This window comes from Pocillopora damicornis, chromosome 7 (genome assembly GCF_964200805.1).
Source record: "Pocillopora damicornis chromosome 7, jaPocDami1.2, whole genome shotgun sequence".
Taxonomy (NCBI): domain Eukaryota; kingdom Metazoa; phylum Cnidaria; class Anthozoa; order Scleractinia; family Pocilloporidae; genus Pocillopora; species Pocillopora damicornis.
Window position 1 is genome coordinate 12,911,492 of NC_142676.1, and position 20,807 is coordinate 12,932,298.

Consider the following 20,807-nt stretch of genomic DNA (forward strand, 5'->3'; position numbering starts at 1 on the left):
TCCAGAAGATATTGGTTTCCCCGTATCATCCGTCTTCAAATGGTCTAGCTGAGCGGTTTGTGCAAACCTTCAAGCACTCTCTAGAATCCTCATCATCTGATTCATCCTGCACACTGCAGCAGAGAATTCAGAACTTCCTTTTGTCTTACAGAAGCACCCAGCACGCCACAACTGGCTCGTCCCCAGCCATACTGTTTCTACAAAGAGAATTGCGCACACGTCTCTCTCTAGTGAGACCGGACCTCGCCACTCATGTTTCCCACCAGCAAGTAAGGATGAAGATGCACTATGACAAGCATGCTAAATTCCGAGAAATTGCTGTTGGCGACACAGTCCTTGCAAGCGACCACTCGTCAGGGCAAAAGTGGCAGCCTGGAACCGTCGTACAACGCCCCTCTTCACACTCTTGCCAAGTTCACCTTGATGATGGGCGAGTTTGGAGGCGACATGTGGATGACGTCTTGCAGAACAACTCCCACTCTACAACAGCTGAATCTGGTGTACCATCCTTGGAGACGGCAACCCCAATTGTTCCAGAACCCAAACCGGTTAGCTCACCTGAAACCAGTTCACATCCACCTGATAACTCAGCTCAATCGGAGACAACTCCTGCCTCCACAAGTCCTATGCTGCGTCGATCATCCCATCCTCGTCGCCAGATATGTTATGTTTTTGGGGGTTTAGAAGAGTGTACACGCACACAAGATGGCGAGTCAACAGCAAGATTATATTGTTAAGAGCACATGGTAACATTACCGCTGCATACTACGCGGGCTCACAACAACGGACAGTCAATACCAAACATCTCCATACTATAACAGTCGTGGGCATATCCAACAAAAACAAAATCCCTGATGTCTTTAAACGACGACATAACTAAAACCACCACTTGTTGAGCCTCACTTGTTGACATCTTCGTCTTTGTACAAGACGCGGGTGCTTAACTTTCAATTTTCGCGCCAAAAACGATGTTCTCGTCCCAGTGTCCTAGAGCATGCCACGTCATAATTTTGTTCGTTTTCGTCCTCAACAAAGCTGCTTAAGGTCCCTAATATCAACGGTACTACAATACATACAGCCTTATCAATTCCCAAAGAATCTGGAGATTTTGCACCCCCAATGTCTGACCAAAAAAGAACGCAGTTGAGATTAACTTTATCTGAATTGAAAATAATAATAGTAGATGAGATATCAATGGTTGCAAACACTACCTTGCTGCATATCCATCAAAGATTAAAAGAGATCTTTGACACACCAAATTCAGAATTATTTGCACGCATCAGTTTCATAGCTGTTGGTGATCTATATCAATTACCACCTATACGCAGAAGAGCCGTGTTTGAGAATTATAAAAATGATACTTTCAACCTATGTCACCCATGGAGTGCATTTAAAATGATTGAGCCAACAGAAATAATGAGACAAAAGGATGACCAACCATTCACTGAACTTTTAAATAGAATCAGAGCAGGAACCCAAACAGAAGTAGATATCCATTGCATTCACTCAAGATCAATTTCACCGTCTGACTCTAACTATCCACACGATGCTCTCCATATCTGGGCAGAAAATCAACCTGTTAATCAATACAATGTAACCAGACTAAATCAAATACCAGCACAACAATACATTCTTACTGCAATTGACCAATACCCACCACATGTCAGCAAACAAGATATTGACAGAGTTTTAGCAAGAAGCAGGTCTGAAACAGGTGGACTAGACTATCAAATCTCAATAAAGGAAGGTTGTAGAGTAATGTTAACAACAAACATAGACATTGCTGATAGACTGATAAATGGTCAGATGGGAACTGTAATTAAGATTGAAGTTGATGGAAACACTAAAAAGACAAATATTGTGTACATCAAGTTTGATGATAGTGAGGCTGGAAAGGATGCAATAGCAAAACATTCAAATAATTTTGCTTATAATAACCAGGCAGTCCCTATTGTACCAGTACTAACAAAAATTAAAATCAAACCAGGCAAACCTTCATCGCCGGAGATTCAAACAACACAATTTCCCTTGACACTAGCCTATGCATGTACAGTACTCATGGTCCAAGGTTTAACATTGAAAAATGTTGTTATTAGCTTTGATCTTCTCAAACAAAGATCTTTTAACTATGGCCAAATATATGTTGCACTAAGTCGTTCAACAACATTACAAGGACTTCATATTCTTGGCAATATTGAAATGAAACATGTCAAGGCAAATCCAAAAGTTAGACAAGGAATATGAAAGGTTACGAAAGATTTCATCAATTACAAGCAGTCTTCCCTCTGAACATGAGTTGGCAGTCTCAAATACTGGTGTCACACTTAGCCTGTTAAATATTGGGTCTCTTAGAAAACACAGTATTGACATAAGATATGATAATATGTTCAACAGTGATATCTTAGCTTTCACAGAAACACAACTAATTCCTAATGATGCAGATAATGAAATAAGAAGAAACTTGCAACCATTTGCTTTATTTAGACAGGACCATCAAAGTGATAAATTCATGAGTTTAGCTGTTTGTACCAAGGATTATATCCAAATCACAGAACATGAATACTTCTCATCAATCAATGCCTTGAAATTTGTGATTGCAAACTCAATAAATCATCAAAACCCATCATTCTTACTGCTTTATCGTAAGAAGTTCACCAGTATTCCTCTCTTCATTTCCAATTTAGAACATATACTTAATTCAAATAACATTGATGTAGTTCTTGGTGATTTCAACATAAATGACTTAAATTCTGATGATAACCTCTCACTCAAATCTTTGATGAATAATTTTAATTCTGAACAAATAGTACAGCAGCCGACTTTCATTTCTTCTGGCAGTTTATTAGATCATATATACGTCAAATCTGCTAACCTAAAAATACTTCAAAACAACTTGGTCAATGTATACTATTCTGACCATGATGCAATCAAAATTAACATTAAAAAATTCACGATGACGTCAAATCATTGCTGAAAAATAATGCTTGACACAGTAAATTTAATAAAAACATTCCAGTTCAAAATACCTTTTCTTTCACGGTATCGACGCTTGCTGCTGTGTCACTAGCTGATAACCAATACCGCAATGAATTCACCTCCAAACAGCCTGTTACTACAACGATCTGTATGACTTGTATGCCAAAACTACGAAGGAAACAATGTCTCTAAAAATTGAGATAGAATTGAGAGCATACATAGTGGATGGTATTCAAACGAAATCATTCAAAGAGTTCTGTTACAACATAGTTAGTTGAGGGGACTGGTTGGGAAACCCGGCGAACTTCAAAGGAGGAACTCTTTGTTCTGATTTTCGAGTGATCACGTGTTCACGACCGTGCACACACACACAAAGCAAGATGGCGTATTGAGTAGCGTTATTCCGTTTGTAGAACAAATTGTTTGATATTCGGGCGAAAGAAGAATTCGTTGAAATCAGATACTAGAAATATAGCATCCTGGGGAAATTATGCCCGGCGACAACTGCGCTGTGTTTGGCTGTGGGACCAGCAGAAGGACGAAAGGCATTGGAATTTGGAAGTTGCCTGCACCAAAGGACGAGGCTCACAAGAAATGGAGACAAGAGTGGCTGAACGAAATTACAAAGACAAGAGAAAGCGATGCTCCATTTAAAGTCTTAGTAGCGAAGGACAGGATCTTTACCTGCGAAAAACACTTCGAACCTGAGGACGTTGAAATATGTAAGTAGCTCGAACTTGTACGAGCGAGTGTAGACTGTCACGGTGTCGATTTGTGTTTAGATATCAGTCCTGTATATTCTGTGTAGTCGTGTTAGTGGTGCAATTCAGGCGATTTTTACCAGACATTGACTGTATATGGGGTTTTTCCATCCATTGTATCGCCGTTAAAACTTGGCGTGTAATTTTTTTATTTTGTTTATAGTTCATTCAGAGAAAATGACTAAGAAGAAGGCTCGGTTTGGTGCTCTTCCCAAGTTGAACATGCCGAAAAAAACTCACGAGACTCCAAAACCCGAGCAAAGACCTGAGCGAACCATTGTCCAGGATCTGATCAAGAAGCCGCAAGTTCATTACAAGACTTTCACGGAGTTTTGTCAGCGCTTGACTAAGCTAAAGAGCCTTCAAAACTGGAACATTGGAACATTTTCTGACAGAGCTGTCTTAAAACAGGTAGAGATTCCATATGTGCTTCCGAAGTTTGAAATCATTGTGGATGATAGTCTAGCATTTACAGTAAGAGTTTATGGCTGTTATTTTCCGGAGGATCATCCTGTGTACCTTGATTATCGGCGTACAGTCAGGAATATATCCATACATAGTCTTGCTGAACTGTTGGGGGAGAACTACAGTTTGTGTTGTGGAGTTGACACACTAGAGATGACAAGCACACTGTTTCATCATGTTGTTCCCATGAGTGAGGGGTTAGAGGAAGACGAACAGTTTCCACACAAAGGTTACTGCAGAGTAAAGGACTGTTTGATTATATGTGGAAAACTTGAAAAGGTGTGCAGTGCATGCATGGAGTACCAAAAGTGTTCTGAAAAAGCGAAGAAGGCAAAAGACAAGCATCAGTTAACACCCGCTCATGTCAATGCTCCTATATCAAAGACTGATCCAGAGAGGATCAAACTGACTCTGCGACAGCAAAGGCTGCGATGTTATGAACTTGAAAGAGAGCTCAATGAAATGCGCAATGAATTACAGAAATCAAGCATTGAAGTAGACCATGAACTGAGCAATGACTTCGTTAAACTATTTGATTCAGCGGACAATGAAATAACTCCCTTTATGAATCTTTTCTGGCAACAGCAAAAGAAATTGTTTTCAAGTACCGTAATTTCCGGTTGATTACCCGCGGGTAATCTGTTGATTTTGCATTAAATCCGCGCCACTGCGGGTAATAGGGAGGTGCGGGTTATGTGACAATTTTAAATTCTTCTGGAAGTTGAATTGAAAAAATTTCTCACCTACCTGCGTTTCCACCTCTCAAATGAATTTTATTGTATCAAAAGTGCCACAAAGCGGCACGAAAACATGATGCCAACTCGAGTTTATTTCACGCATAATTAGTTGCGTGACAAACAAATTTTTATCGGCACGCGTGAAAACAAAACCTTGATGGTGACAAAAATAATCCAAGGATATCCGGCGCATCAGTAACAAATTTCCAGTTTTCACTAGCTTGAGCTAAAGAGAATTTTCCCGTTTTAAGGGACTTGTTAGGCCCAGTAGAACAGGAGATATCGATTTTTTTGAGAAATTGCCGACAGTAATTTTAAATCCCAAATGCATCACCAGAATGTTGAAAATAATAGGTGCGAAACTTAACTAATTTCGCGCTGAAAAAGTATTTTAACGACAAATGAACAATGGATATTGCTCATTACGCTCCTACATGCTATAAAAAGGTAACTGACTGAATAAGAATTATAAACCTCGATCATTCGCGATAAGTGTATCCACGAGTCACCAATTAAGTTAAAATGCCTGCTGTGAAACGCCCACGTCACAGTTTTACGTTTGATTATAAGCTTAGAGTAATAACTCTTGCCGATGAAATCGGTAATAGAGCAGCAGCAAGAGAATTTGAAATTGATGAATCCATGATCCGTTACTGGCGAAAGAAAAAGAAAGTCATGGCAAAACTACCAAAATGTCAGCGCACTTGCCGGACTGGTATCGCAAAGTTTCCCGCATTGGAAAATGCCTTGAAGGAGTGGATTGTCAGCCAAAGAGAAAATAGCCGTGCTGTCACTACCGTCATGATCCGACTGAAGGCGAGAGAGTTAGCAAAGCAAATGAATGTTGCTGATTTTGTAGGAGGTCCGAGCTGGTGTTGCAGATTCATGCGCCGACATCGATTGTCTGTGCGAGCGAGAACCACGGTGGGCCAGAAACTGCCCGATGACTGGGAGGAGAAGGTTGCGAACTTTCACCAGTTTGTTTTGCGAAGAAAGGAGGAGCTTGGAATCCAAGGAGATCGTGTCTTCAACATGGATGAAGTCCCAATGTCATTTGATGCTCCTTTTTCCAGAACTGTTGATGCAACCGGAGCTGAAACTATTCCTGTGTCAACCACCGGTCATGAGAAAACAGGCTTTACTGTTGTCCTTGCATGCTCAGAATCAGGGAAGAAGCTCAAGCCAATGGTAATCTTCAAGTGCAAAACAATGCCGAAAGAAAATCTACCGGATGGTGTGGTGGTCCATTGCCACAAGAAAGGATGGATGGACAGAGATGGAATGGCTGTCTGGGGTGAGAAAGTTTGGCGTGCCAGACCAGTGTCCTTCTTTAATAGAACTTCGCTACTTATCTTCGACAGTTTCAGCGCACACATCGATGAAGGCATTCGAAACAATTACAGAACGGAGCACAAAACAACCACCGCAGTGATTCCTGGAGGCCTTACAAAAAAGTTACAACCGTTGGACATTTCTGTGAACCGTTCCTTCAAAAACCATGTTCGCGAGGAGTGGGAGAAGTGGATGTCAGAGGGAATCCATACCTTTACCGAAACAGGAAAAATGAGGAGGGCCACCCATGCCGAAGTCTGCGACTGGGTTGTGCGAGCTTGGAAGGTTGTAAAAGTTTCATCCATCAAGAATGGTTTTAGAAAAGCAGGAATTGCAAGTGGCACTGACGATGATGCATCTCAGACATCCGACATCAGTGACGATGAACAAATAACATCTACCGCAATTCTGGATCCTGTACTCGATGCGCAGTTAATGGACTTATTTAATAGTGACACTGAGGATGAAGATTTTAATGGATTTTGAACTGAACTTACTTTATCATTCAAGTTTTTAACACTCGCCCTGTATAATTTTACTGTTCAATTTTCACTGTATAATTTTATCAATAAAGTATAAGCTAATATTGACACAGAATTGTGCACATGTCTGAATCGAAAGACTGAAATGTATCGCCTTGATGTCACGTTTTCGCCACCGAAAAAGTTGAATAACAACGTGCGGGTTATCCACCGGTGCGGGTAATCCGTTGACTTTTTTTTTCGCCGTATGCAATAATCGGCCGGTGCGGGTAATCGGCCGTGCGGGTAATCGACCGGAAATTACGGTAGCTGCACTGGTGTACGTTATCACCCAATGATGATTCGCTTCTGCTTGTCCCTTGCGGTAAAGTCACCTTCACACCTTCATGCTATGAGGAACTTCGAAAAAGCAAGGTTTTGGTTCTTCCAAGTCAGCGACGTTTGAAGGACTACCGAAACGCTATAAAGCCACAACGGGGCTTTCAAGAGGAAGTGATTGAGCAACTCAGGACTGAGACTGACTGCTATTTTGATGTACAACGATATGTTGTTCTCCTGTTTGACGAAATGAAAGTTATGGCAAACCTTGTACTTGACAAGACAACTGGTGAACTGATTGGCTTTACCGATCTTGGAGACCCAAACTTGAACTTTGGAGTTCTTGAGAAGGTTGATGATGTTGCTACGCATGCCCTTGCTTTCCTTGTACGCGGAATTTGTACAGAGCTTAAATTTGGCTTGGCTCGCTTTGCCACTACAGGTGCTACTGCTGCTCAGTAGTTGCCATTGTTTTGGGAAGCTGTCTGTATCCTTGAGACCTCTTGCAACTTGTGGGTTATTGCTGCCACATCTATGGTGCTTCACCCAACAGGAGGTTTTATCGGCTTCACAAGTCACTTGATGGGCAATCAGATAAGGATGTTTGTTATCGTACAACAAATTTGTTTGCACCCCATCGTTATATTTATTTCTTCTCGGATGCCCCACACCTGGTCAAGACAACAAGGAACTGTCTGATGCATTCAGGCTCTGGAAAGTCCACAAGATACATGTGGAACAATGGTCTCTCTCTATTGTGGCAGCACATTACACAAATTTTCCATCAAGATTTGGACAATGGTTCGAAACTGTTGCCTAAGTTGTCATTTGAACATGTCAACCTAAATGCATACTCTGTTATGCGAGTGAACCTAGCAGCTCAAGTCCTTAGTGCATCTGTGGCTGCAGTGTTAAAGGAATTTGGGCCACCAGAGGCAGCAGCAACTGCAAAACTCTGTGAAATGGTTGATGGCTTTTTTGATTGTCTGAATGTTCGGAGTACCACAGAATATCAGAGGAAGCGCAAGCCATTCGTAGCCCCTTACCGATCTGATCAAGATGAAAGGTATTACTGTTTTTTTAACACCTGAATGGAATAACATGTAGTTGTTTTAGTCATCTCTACTTTGCTTCTCTTTGTGAGAAGTTTCAGCACAACACAAAATTTAATTTTTTTTTTCCATAATTCTATTGCTGTATACTTATTTCTATGAAAATTTTTTCCAGTGAGGTTATCATTATTTCATTGGTATATACTAAAACAGTGGATAGCATAGATTTTTGTGTGTGCCCAGATTGCTATCCATTCTCATTTGTGGCTCGGTAAATGTCCACCACTAGGCACATCCACTTTAGGTGAATAATGTCATTGTTATTGTAAATTTATGAGCAGCAGATGACAATCAATAGTATTAAATGTTACTTTGACAGATACGAGTGTCAGTGTTGACAGCTGAGAGTAGTTGGTGTTACTAACATTTTTGGTTGCCACTTGGTTTCAGGTTTAAGTTTCTACTGAATTTCTTGGAGTATCTGAGGAAATGGAAGGAGAGCACAGAAGAAAGGCCAGGAAACTTCAGCAAGAATGCCAGATCCCGTATGTTCCTTTCCTGGCAGACCTATAAGGGCTTCCAGATAACAGTGTATTCTGCAATTGAGGCAACCAAATTCCTGCTTCATGAAGGGATGGAGTTCGTGCTCACAGAGCGTTTCTGCCAGGACCAAGTGGAGGAATATTTTGGGAACCAGCGCAAACTGGGAAGGCGAAGTGACAATCCAGATATCCGCACATTTGGATATAACAACAACACCATCAGAATCCAGAGGACAGTGTCATGCCAGAGTGGGAACACTAGGGGTAGAAGGGATGCCTGCCATGCATGGGATCAAGTTACACACACCAAGCTTCCATGCAGAAAAAAATTAAAAATTGCTTGACTGTTTCAATACATGTACATTAAACTGGACATAATGGCATTGCAGACAACTGATTTTAGAGCAAGGGTAGAGTGGGAATGTAAAACTCCAAATTTGAATGCTTTTTTACTTTAAAAAACCACCCAAAAGAGTGATATTTCAAGTGGGCAATAATATTGCTAGAAAAGTGGTTGCTCAGGGATTGTATTTTCTCATAATGAGGTACTTCAAACAAAAAAGTCCTTCCCTTTCCGGGCTTTATTCAGACCAAAGCGAGTATCTGTTGACTTTCCAGTTTACAGCAACCAATACATGTACATATATGGACAGTCTTCAAGTGCTTTAAGTAGGAGTTACATTTGCAACAAATGCCCAACAGAAACATTTTTTAGCAGCATATGTTAGTGTTTTTTACATTCTTTTACACAGCAAAAAGTAAAAATTTTAAAAAAGTTCTAATGAAGCCTCTCTTGTTGTTGCTCTTCACAGCTCCTGCTCATCTCCTTGTGAAGTGCCTTAGCTTTTGATTGCTTCGTATTAATTTTATGACGCTGGATAATATCCTTGGCAAAAGAAAATGAACGCACCCTGACATACAAGTGTACAATACCATGCAAGATATCTTTGACAATGTGATTGTCTGGAACAAGTTCAGCATCAGAAACTAATAAATAGTAATTTGACAACAATTCACTATCACTCACTGATTTGCCCACAATATCAGCTATGTCAACTTGAGCCAGATTGACTGTAGATGTCATTTGTTGAAAATAATGTTCTGTTCTGACAAAAATCTTTTCTGCTGGCTTGGTTATGGACCAAAGACCTCCACGACTCAAACTTGACACCAGTCTTTGTGAATCAGACCCTGTCTCCAATTTTCCAGCTTTTAAGATTGCCACAGCATGATTGCTTTCAATTGTTGATATTTTTGCATGCTGCTTGTGTAGATTATGTAATACATAACCTCCCACATATTGAAGACCAGCCTTCTCTCTCTCTGATAACAGAGTTTGGGTTGGATGATTGCTGCTACAACAAGCCTTCGTGGACTTGCAGTATACCAGCATACTATCTGCCACCTTAGTTGCTAATAATGTTGCAGCATTGTGGGATAATCCTGAAAAAACTTTTTGGACTGCAATGGCACTTGACCATAATATTTTCCATAAAACTTCTCGATGTCCCCATTTTTCAAATATCCATCATAACTTGTTTTCAGCACGGTAAATTCATCAGTTCCCTCATCAAATTGTTTGAATTGGTACAAATTCAACTCATTCCTAAGGCTTGGTGCAAAAGCTCTGCCTCTGTTTACAGTCTGTATGGCATATTTTACAATTTCAGCAAGACTGCTTGGGGTGAGAGTCGTCCGTTCCTGTCTGTCGTTTTCATTAGGGTTATGCTTAGAAGCTCTGTGTCTCTGGTAGCCTCCTCTTGTCTTGTATTTCTTTCCACATTCACTACAAACGAAATCTGCCGATTGAACCTGTGGTAAAAACGATCACAAAGTGGTCTTGGTCATTACTGCAAAATGCATGGACATTAATGGCCTTCAAAGTTAATTTAGGCTTACGTTTACGTACAGTTTTGTCATCTAGCTCAACAGTATCTTGGCGATACAAAATTTCGCGTAGTTAACTTGTCAACGTTGGGTACGATGGTCAAGTTGTTGTCGAAGAGTCGCGTATGGTACACTTAGGGTCACTACGGCCGAAATAGGCCAAAGAATTCACATAGAATATACTTACATCAATCGCTGTAGTTGAAAAGTGTTTTTCGATTGCTTCATCCTCCTCTAACATGTTCAAAATCGTTTCAAAATCGTCTCCAAACACGAAGAGTTCGTTTGTAGCATCCGCCATCTTGTTCGTTGTGTGCACGGTCAGAGTCACGTGACGGGTCAATTCAACCTCGGCTGGGACTCTATTGTTTGGGCCTTTGAAGTTCGCCAGCTTTCCCAACCAGTTCCCTCTACTAACTATGGTTACAATAAACACACATAGCACACTGCTTGTATTTATATTAAGGGCAAAAATGTCGATGTACAGTACTACTTTTACTTCATCTTTTGCGAAGTATTAGATCTTTGAGCTTAGAGTGGATCCATGGAACAAGGATCGAAATTCTCGAGTTCTCATTGGTCAATGTTTGCAAGTAACAATGCAATGAACCAATCAAATTTAAGAATTTCCGATCCTAAATTCCAGCATAAAAGCGTGTTTGAAAACTTAACCCATCATTTACCAACCAAAGTCCGTCGTCTGGATTTCACCATGCCTAATCAGAAAGGTACAATGGCAGATAGTTCAAAAAGTTCCAAGAATTTGACAGAATCGCCCAAAAAGATCTCTTCGACTTCTTCAGCAGATAAACAATCTTCTGCAACATCTAACAAACGGCCTTTGTCCACACAGAAATTGGAAGCACAAAGAGACACTTTCGGCCCGAAAGTTGCGTTGGTCGAAGAAACCGCCATCGGATATGTCCACAACCTATCCAATCCCAGAAGAAACAGGGGAAATACTCTGGACTACTGCACCTTTCTACTCCAAACAGCGACAAAGAGCGTGGAGGCCCTGCTCTATAGCCCCCATAAAAGACCGCTACTTCTTCAAAGTCAAGAAAGACACGCTCTTATTAAGCTCACTTACTTCACCTAACACTCAAGCGAAAGATAAAATTATCGTCAATGACATGACTAACATTAGTACTCCACAACAGAGTGAATATTTGAATGAAAGTGATCCTCGCAGTGATGTGCACTACTTAGGCAGTAGTGAAAATAAGGCCTGAAAAAATTCAGGCCTGTACGGGATTTGAACCCATGACCTCTGCGATACCGGTGCAGCGCTCTACCGACTGAGCTAACAAGCCAACTGGGAGCTGGTCATGATGGTGGTTCTAAATAAACCCGTGAAGTGATGAATATACGGTTAAGAATATATGAAAGTCATATATTTGAACTGCAGATAAAGACATGAATGAAAGTGATCCTCGCAGTGATGTGCACTACTTAGGCAGTAGTGAAAATAAGGCCTGTACGGGATTTGAACCCATGACCTCTGCGATACCGGTGCAGCGCTCTACCAACTGAGCTAACAAGCCAACTGGGAGCTGGTCATGATGGTGGTTCTAAATAAACCCGTGAAGTGATGAATATACGGTTAAGAATATATGAAAGTCATATATTTGAACTGCGGATAAAGACGAAGTAGATTATTTAGAACCACCATCATGACCAGCTCCCAGTTGGCTTGTTAGCTCAGTTGGTAGAGCGCTGCACCGGTATCGCAGAGGTCATGGGTTCAAATCCCGTACAGGCCTGAATTTTTTCAGGCCTTATTTTCACTACTGCCTAAGTAGTGCACATCACTGCGAGGATCACTTTCATTCATGTCTTTATCCGCAGTTCAAATATATGACTTTCATATATTCTTAACCGTAGAGTGAATATTCATTTCGACATCAAACCCCTACAGAACGTCAAGCGCCAAATACCAAAGTGTTAGATGTGCTCAATACCTCCAAAGAATGGGAAGTTGTCACAGTCCAAGGCAAGATTTTTGGTTTGAAATACCAGCGTATAGTTGGAAGTCACCGCAAAAAACTTACACTTGTGGAGGCGTTTCTTGACAATGGATCTGGCAGGATTCCCATAGATATTTGGGAATCTCACATCGAGAACGTCAAAACTGGTAAGTATTGAAATGTTTTTAAAACATGTAAAAAAAATGCAGTGTTAATGTACCAGTCAAATCGAAGCTTTGGAAGTCTCCCTAGGCATTTGAATGTTTGGAAAATTTTTGCTCAAATGCATCCCTCACTGGGCCAAAAAGCTGATCAGATGCCCCCACTGGGAAAATTACCAGATTACTGTTTTAACTTTTCAGTAGCTTCTATAATGCTTCTGAGGCTGTGCATGTTAACATGGTTTATTAGACAACACTTATTTAAATGTTATACATATAAATATTGTTCTTAAACACCAAATACGAAACACTGCTTGTGTAGGCCTTTGGTTTTCAACCAATCCGGCACGAATATGCAATCTTTTCCTTTGAATTTATAAGTGATAAAAATTTCCCACCCTCTGAGTGGTAATCAAATGCCCTCCCTCCCTGGCAGGAACAGCTGTCAAATGCCCGGGGTATGCCCAGGGTGGGGAGATGTTTAAGCTTCGATTTGACTGGTACATAACATACCGTATTTATTTACTTCTAAGGCGCACCATTTTTCACGAGAAATATCCTTCCTCGATGAAAATCTGCTTAAAACTCGGGGTACATCTTATAACCGAGTATTTTTGTGCAACAAAACATAACTTTTCCAAATTTCCCTAATAATTGTTAATTAATTAAAACTCTTTTTCCTAGTCACACCAGGAGAATGGTATGCCCAAGTACCGATCTTGTAACTTAAAACGCTTTTTCCTGAGAAGGATGATTTGAGCGAATTAAAAAGAGTGACTTTTTTGCTATTGTTTGTAATGTGTTCCTAAGTTCCTGTTCCTAAGGAAACCGGCTAACAACATCACCCGGCAGGTACTACATTGGAACCCCCAGGGCAAGAGAAAGAGGGGTCGTCCCAGGAACTCCTGGAGAAGAGGTGTAGAGTCCCAAATGAGAAACTGGGGCCACACTTGGGCCACTTTAGGAAGATTTGCCCAGGACAGAACCTGATGGAGGACGGAAGTGGTTAATGGCCTATGCTCCAACCGGCGCTAAGGGAATATATATATATTGTAATGTGTGACTTTTTTGCTATTGTTTGTAATGTGCGCCTTTTTTGCTTTTGGTTTGAAAATGGAAGCAACGTAATTAGTAACTTTTGGAAGCAAATTGTTGTAAGTACAGCGATGTGGTCAAAAAAATTTCCCGTAATTCTGGGTGCGCCTTATAACAGGGTATTTAGGTGAAATTTTCATTTTACTTACTTGTCACAATTGTCTTCAAAAGTTTGGGGTGCATCTTATAACCGAGTGAGCCTTATAAGTGAATAAATACGATAATTTCTTTTCATTTCCATAGACCAAGTTCATAACTTCGCCAATGTTCAAGTCAAAGTCAGGGGTGGAAGAAAGAAGCTTGCAACCACTATGCATACAGCCATTCAAGCTATTGACAATCAAGTGTTACGTGATCTACCAACAAATAGCGAAGACCTGGAGCCACAACAAACCCTCAAAATAACTGGGGTTCACTCCATACAGAAGATAACCAAGTATTTAGAGTGTGTCCATTGTAGCAAAGGTATAATCCAGGAACATGCACAGATATCATCATTTGTGAACACTGTGGCTACATGATGAAGACAGACTCCTGTCTGACAAAAGTTGTGGCAAAGATAGTCATTAAGATGGATGACCAAGAAGTAGTTTTCAAAATTGATCATTCTCTACTCGAAAAGATCTATCCTGGTGTAATCTCTATGGATCACTCAGTCTTAGGAAGAGAGTTGCTTTATGGTCTTGTGGATCATACTCTTGTGTATAATACTGAAAACTTTAATGTGTTGGGTATCACAGTTTAATTTAGCCTGAGTATCAGGCTTTTCTTCGTTGACTTACTTGACCATTTTGTTAGGTTGTGTTATAAAAACTGTTGGAGTCTACCTTATAATAAAAACTTTTGGAACTTTGTTTCCTCTATTTTCAATATGCTTAATTTTGTAACGTGTCCACTGTAGCAAAGGTATAATCCAAGCAACATGCACAGATATGATCATTTGTAAATACTGTGGCTACACGATGAAGACAGAGTCCTGTCAGAGAAAAGTTGTTGCGAAGATAGTCATTAAGATGGATGACCAAAAAATAAATTTCAAAATTGATCACCTTTTACTCGAAAAGATGTATCCTGGTGTAATCTCTACGCGGTATCAAGCATACTCGCGTTTCCCCATATTTTGCTAGAAGCAATGGAAAATTAGAGCGATTTCATCGGTACCTTAAACAAAATTTTCACGCTGCAATATTGGAAGGCAAATCATGGGAAAAGGAATTACCCAAAATTCTTATGTCTTGCCGAGCGACTCCTCATCATGTTAATAGGAAATCACCAACTATGATGTTGTTCAATCGAGAAATTCGTATGAAAGTTCCACATGTCGAGTCAAATCAGACCAGCCAAAATGACGACGAGCTTCATTCTCGATGTCACAAATATCAAGAGTGCATGAAAGATTATCACAACAAGAAAAATAACGCAAAGCCGCTCAACTTCAAAATTGGCGATATCGTATTTTGCGCAAACATGAAGCCAGCAAAGTTAGATTCTCAATTTCACCCAGCTAAGCATGTTATCATTCAGTCCCAGGGGAGACACTTTTACCTTGGTCAACGCAGCAACTGGTACCACTCTTATTCGAAATGCAAAATACTTGAAGTGCACACCCACAAATGAGAATGAAGAAATGGTAGATACTAGCAACGACGAACAAAGTAACGGGTCTAGTAGTTCTAGTGATTCAGTGAATGTTGAATCTACTGGGACCATTCACGGTCACGGTCACAGTCACAGTCACGGTCATGGTCACGGTCACGGTCACGGTCACGGTCACGTATGGAAAGTGATCATTTCGATGATCAAGCCTCTCAGAATAAAGGCAATGTCACAACTAGGTCCGGATGTGTAGTGAAGTCTACACAAGATAACGAGAACTTCGTATATTATTAGCTGATTTAAATAGTTTAAAATGATTATTATCTTTAATTGACTTTGAAATAGAAACCTTAGAACTTTGTCCGGGAAGGATGTAGTGTATTGCGTTACCTAAGCGTTACTATAGTCACGCTATATCCTGTAAGACACGATCGGTACATGATTGTAAAAGTACATTCCTATGTAAAAGTAGTATTACTGATTCCTAGTATTGTGAATATAGCTTGTTGATTCTTTAATAAAATTCAGTTGAGCAATAGCAATGAAAGGAGTAACTTGACTGAATCTAGATGACACAACACCTGAGAAATGGTATTAAGAAGGAAAACAAACAACAGGTGCCTGATGTGTTACCCTCAATTGTAAAGAAGCCTGAACTTAAATTGTTTGGTGTAACCTTCAATCAAGACCCCTGTAACTTGGCCACTCATTTTGATCTATATAAAGCCAGTTCTAGGCTATACGTAATAAGGGTTTGTACATTTTATGGTTATTCACAGGAGAAATTGACAGTTCTTTTTAAAAGCTTACCGTAGGTATTCAGTTATAAGGTGCACTCGGTTATAAGACGCACCCCAAACTTAGCAATTTAATTGAGTTGAGTTCTCAAACTGAAAATTACGTGAAATACTCGGTTATAAGACGCACCGAAAAGTTGAGAGTTAACAAAAGGATGTGATGAATCTGGCAACAATTATCCTACACAATTGGCATACGAACTCTCTTTGTTAACGTAAACAAAAGTGAAAAAGTCACTCATTTAACGATATACGTGAAAACAAATGCTAAAAGTTCACACCTGTAATGAAAAACTATTCAGTGATCCGATTTTGTCTTATAAAAATATCAATCACCTGATTTAAAACTCAGTTGCAAAACTTACTGATACATTCGCATCGTAAACAGTCAGAGTTCAACTTCAACTTCTTGTTCAATCGTTAATATGCCAAGCACTCGCCGTCACTCGTATGACCTCAACTTCAAGTTAAAAATCGTTGCAGAAGCCGAGGCAGTCAACAACAATTGTGAAATTGCCCGTGAATACGGCATTTCCGAATCCATGGTGAGAAAATGGCGTAACCAACAACGTGTCCTGTTTTCTGGTGAGCTGCGGATGACAGCAAAGCGTGCATCAATGGGACGCTACCGACCGAAGGATCCTGAGTTGGATCAGCAGTTAGCCGACTGGTTCAGCGATCAACGAACTCAAGGTAAGCATTGTTTTGTTATTTAACCCGGATTTTCACTAGTGAATTGTTGTAAACGTGTTGAGAACCGCGATCATTTCGATGTTTACATTCATAGTTTCGATAACTAAACTGAAATTTGTTTTCCTTCTTACACAGGTCTGTCAGTCAACAGCATGATGCTTCGAGTAAAGGCCAAAGAACTCAGCACCGATCCCGAGTTTAAAGTGTCCCTTGGCTGGTACTCCAACTGGAAGCGTTGTCACTCCATCTCCATGAGAGCGAAGACTAGTCTTGCTCAGCGTCTCCCGGCCGACATGGAAGACAAGGTCATAGAGTTTCATCGATTCGTCCTGAGATCTTGCCAGTGCTGGGGCTACGATTTGAGTCGTATCCTCAATATGGACAAAACGCCACTGCAGTTTGAGCTACCAGCCACCAGAACCTTGCAGTTTAGCGGGAGCAGAACAGTCCCACTGTTGTCCTGCGGAGCGGGTGTCTACAAAACAAAGACTGAAGACTGAAGACCCACGACCGAAGACGGAAGACCAAAAAACAAAGACCCTAACTTTTTTGCCCGAATAAGGCATGGACATTTAAAAAAACTAACCCAAAGCGTTCCTCGGCACAAACCGAAGTGAAATTAACAGGGGTCTTCGTTTTGTAGAAAAGCCCCCCTAAATCTACAAAACGAAGACACTTGCTAAAACGCTTTGCCAGACCCCTGGGAAGGAAGAATATATTATACGTTGCCGATTTCAACCGCGTGCGACAAAAAGGGGTGCATCAGTTGACTAGACTGATGCGGTCTTAAATCGCAAAGGAGGCCAGCTTAGGGGATGCAAAACTTGTACAGCATTAAAGTATTTTTGTAACACGAGGTATTTCACAATTTCTAGCTGATCTTAAAGCTTCCCATTATGTAGTAATTTTACAGCATGTAGGAAATATTCAGAACTCTGCTTAATACTAGGAAAGTTACTAGAGATAGTAGCATTCACAATTTGTAGTGGCAGCAGCAACATTGGCTATTAGCCTGGCAATTTTACTTATTCTCAAAAAGGCAAAGGGGGTGAAATAAATATTTGAACTAACGTCATGGTTGATAATTTATGCCGTTCAGTAGCATAGCGTGATGATGCGACAATTTTAAAGACTTGGCTGTGACCTAATAGCAAAATGATTTAGTCTTAGGATAGGTGATAGAAAGCACATATTGTTTTTTTGTTTTTGTTTTTTTTTTTGTGGGGCGGCTAAAACAGTTCAAACGTTTCAGTGTATCAGTCAAAAAATAGGCCTGATTGTGTCAGAAAGCAGCTGCGGTTGTGATGGATCGCCAACTTTGTGACAAAAACACTTTGTCAGACACCAATTGACGCGAAATCAAGGGGGTCTTCGTTTTGTAGAAAAGACTCCCTAAATCTACAAAACGAAGACCCTTAGTTATACGCTTTGTCAGACGCCAATTGATGCGAAATCAAGGGGGTCTTCGTTTTGTAGAAAACCCCACTAAATCTACAAAACGAAGACCCTTGCTAAAACACTTTGTCAGACCCCTGGGAAGGAAGAATCTATTATACATTGCCGATTTCAACTGCGTGCGAGAAAAAAGTCTCTGTAAACCCAGGGAGGAAAAAGACAAAGGGAGTGAAATAAATATTTGAACTTGTGCCAGCTTTCCATGACACATTAAATTCAATTGACGCCAACATCTCTTTCACCATCGAAATTGAAAGTGACAATAAGATCTCCTTTCTCGACACTTTGGTCACCCGTAGAAATGGCACCATCGCTGTCGATGTTTACAGAAAGCCTACGCACACGGACAGATATCTAGACTACAATTCTCACCATGATAATAAACACAAGGCCAGCACAGCAGCAACTCTTCTACACAGAGCCCTAAAGCTACCCAACTCCTCCGAAGGAAAAGAACGAGAACTAAATCGAGTTTATTCAGCACTTGAATCTAATGGTTATCCATCGAACTTCCTTAAAAACATCCAGGCCAAAAAAACCCGACGCTCAACAGTGTTGTCCCCGGAGGAACTTGTTGGCACATTTTTCAAGATGGTCGAGGCGTCCAAATCACGCAAGTCGTTCGCCTCTCTTCCATACATTAAAGGCGTAACAGAACCTCTGACTCGTGTCCTCAAAAAACACGACATCACAGTGGTGAACAAACCACTCATCACCCTCCAACAACAGTTCCCGGCTCCAAAATTTCGACCATCGTTGGAATCGCAAACAAATGTTGTTTATAAAATTCCTTGTGGTGACTGTGCATGGTGTTATATTGGTGAGACTGACAAGGCCTTCAACACAAGAAAGAAAGAACACCTCAGAAATGTGAAAACCGCGGCAAAAGGCTCAAGAATTTCCAATCACGTCCGGGCCAATAGTCACGCAATAGACTTTGATAATGCATCTATTATTGACAAAGGCAGTTTTAGAACAAGAAAAACACTAGAAGCGTGGCATTCCAAGTTAACTCCCAATGCGGACAACAATTCCTGTCCTTTGCCCGGACAATACAACATTCTTTTTAACAAACATTCTTAGTTATCAGCATTTTTAATTTTTTACTTTGTACTTCACACCTAGTATTTCTTACCTTTTTATCATTTTATCCGTTGAAGGCTGTAGCGCAAACAGCCGAAAGCTCGTTTTTTTTAAAAGTTTTAGCCAGAGATCGTTTTTTTAAATTTTACAATTTGAACTAATGTCATGGTTGATAATTTATGCCGTTCAGTAGCATAGCGTGAAGACTGACGCGACAATTTTAAAGACTTGGCTGTGACCTAATACTGTAGCAAAATGATTTAGTCTTAGGATAGGTGATAGAAAGCACATATTGTTGTTTTTTTTTGTGGGGGCGGCTAAAACAGTTCAAACGTTTCAGTGTATCAGTCAAAAAATAGGCGCGATTGTGTCAGAAAGCAGCTTCGGTTGTGATGGATCGCCAACTTTTGGACAAAAACGCTTTGTCAGACGCCAATTGACGCGAAATAACTGGGGCTTTTGTTTTCCGTTTAAAAAGAACTGTGTGGATCTAAAAAGTAAAGACCATTGCTAAAACTGTTTGCAAGTAAACAAATAATTTAAAGCACTAAGGAAGGCCAGGAGCGTTATTTGGTCTTATTTGGGTCATAATTGAATGTCTTCATTTGAAAAACTCTTTTTAGTTGGAACTCTTGTTGCTCTCACTTGACTTGTAAATTTCTCACTTTTTAGTCCGGAACCCGAAAAAAGGTAATTTACATTTTACTGGAAGTACAAATTTTCAGAGCAATTAACTGACACAAGCCAAACATTTCTGGAGAATAAAAAAACACAAATGAAACAATTTTTAAAATATCTAAACAGACAAATACCTTTTCTCTGCAAGCTGTTGACATTAACTTTAGCGCCAACACGTACAACGGAACTTTTTGCTGGCTGATTGCACTCTACAGACATAAAGCTCATGAAATCTAGCTGCTTTTCACCAACCATAAATGAATGACAGTTCTCGCCTTTTTGCGTTTTGCATTTTGGCAAAAGCCTGACTTACCGCCGGCCTGATTATTTCGCTCTTCTTTGGTTGAATTGCGGTCGTATCAAAATGTGAGAGCGTTGAAGCCACAAACACGATGTTGAAGTTCCAAAAATTCTGACTTCCTCGACTTCTAGATGGAACATCACCCGGACAACCAAAGCCCAAAGTTGAGGGCAGGCAAGTAGGTAAGTAGGCAGGCAGGCTAACAGGAAAGTGTGTAGGTATGTAGTAGGTAGGTAGGTAGGTAGGTAGGTAGGTTAAAGCTATTAGGTAGTTAGGAAAGAAATCATTGAGAAGATGTTTGGGAGGGACTTTAAATGTTCGTAGCATTCAATTGCAAAAATGGCAATTGCCAAAACTGGTTTTTCGAACGAGAGGAAATATGCAAGAAATTTGTACGAGAATGTTATAAGAATAGTACTGGGCAACAAA

The 20,807-nt window shown here is 40.4% G+C and overlaps 1 protein-coding gene and 3 pseudogenes across 2 annotated transcripts; 3 read left to right on the forward strand and 1 right to left on the reverse strand.

The window, feature by feature from the left end:
* Positions 1-1,179: 1,179 nt before the first annotated feature.
* Positions 1,180-2,974, forward strand: LOC149042653 (uncharacterized; annotated as a pseudogene).
* Positions 2,975-3,241: 267 nt separating this feature from the next.
* LOC113685139 (uncharacterized) lies at positions 3,242-4,805 on the forward strand (the record flags this gene model as incomplete). Its single annotated transcript, XM_027202616.2, has 2 exons — positions 3,242-3,698; positions 3,901-4,805. Coding segments are annotated over exons 1-2 (1,137 nt in total), but the record flags the coding sequence as incomplete, so codon positions are not given.
* A 4,638-nt stretch (positions 4,806-9,443) lies between these two features.
* Positions 9,444-10,869, reverse strand: LOC149042654 (uncharacterized; annotated as a pseudogene). The gene is made up of 2 exons (XR_016188525.1): positions 10,740-10,869; positions 9,444-10,477 (listed from the first exon to the last, which is right to left on the reverse strand). The product of XR_016188525.1 is annotated as an uncharacterized LOC149042654 (transcript).
* Positions 10,870-11,472: 603 nt separating this feature from the next.
* On the forward strand, positions 11,473-14,520 carry LOC149042655 (uncharacterized; annotated as a pseudogene).
* The last annotated feature ends 6,287 nt before the right edge of the window (positions 14,521-20,807 follow it).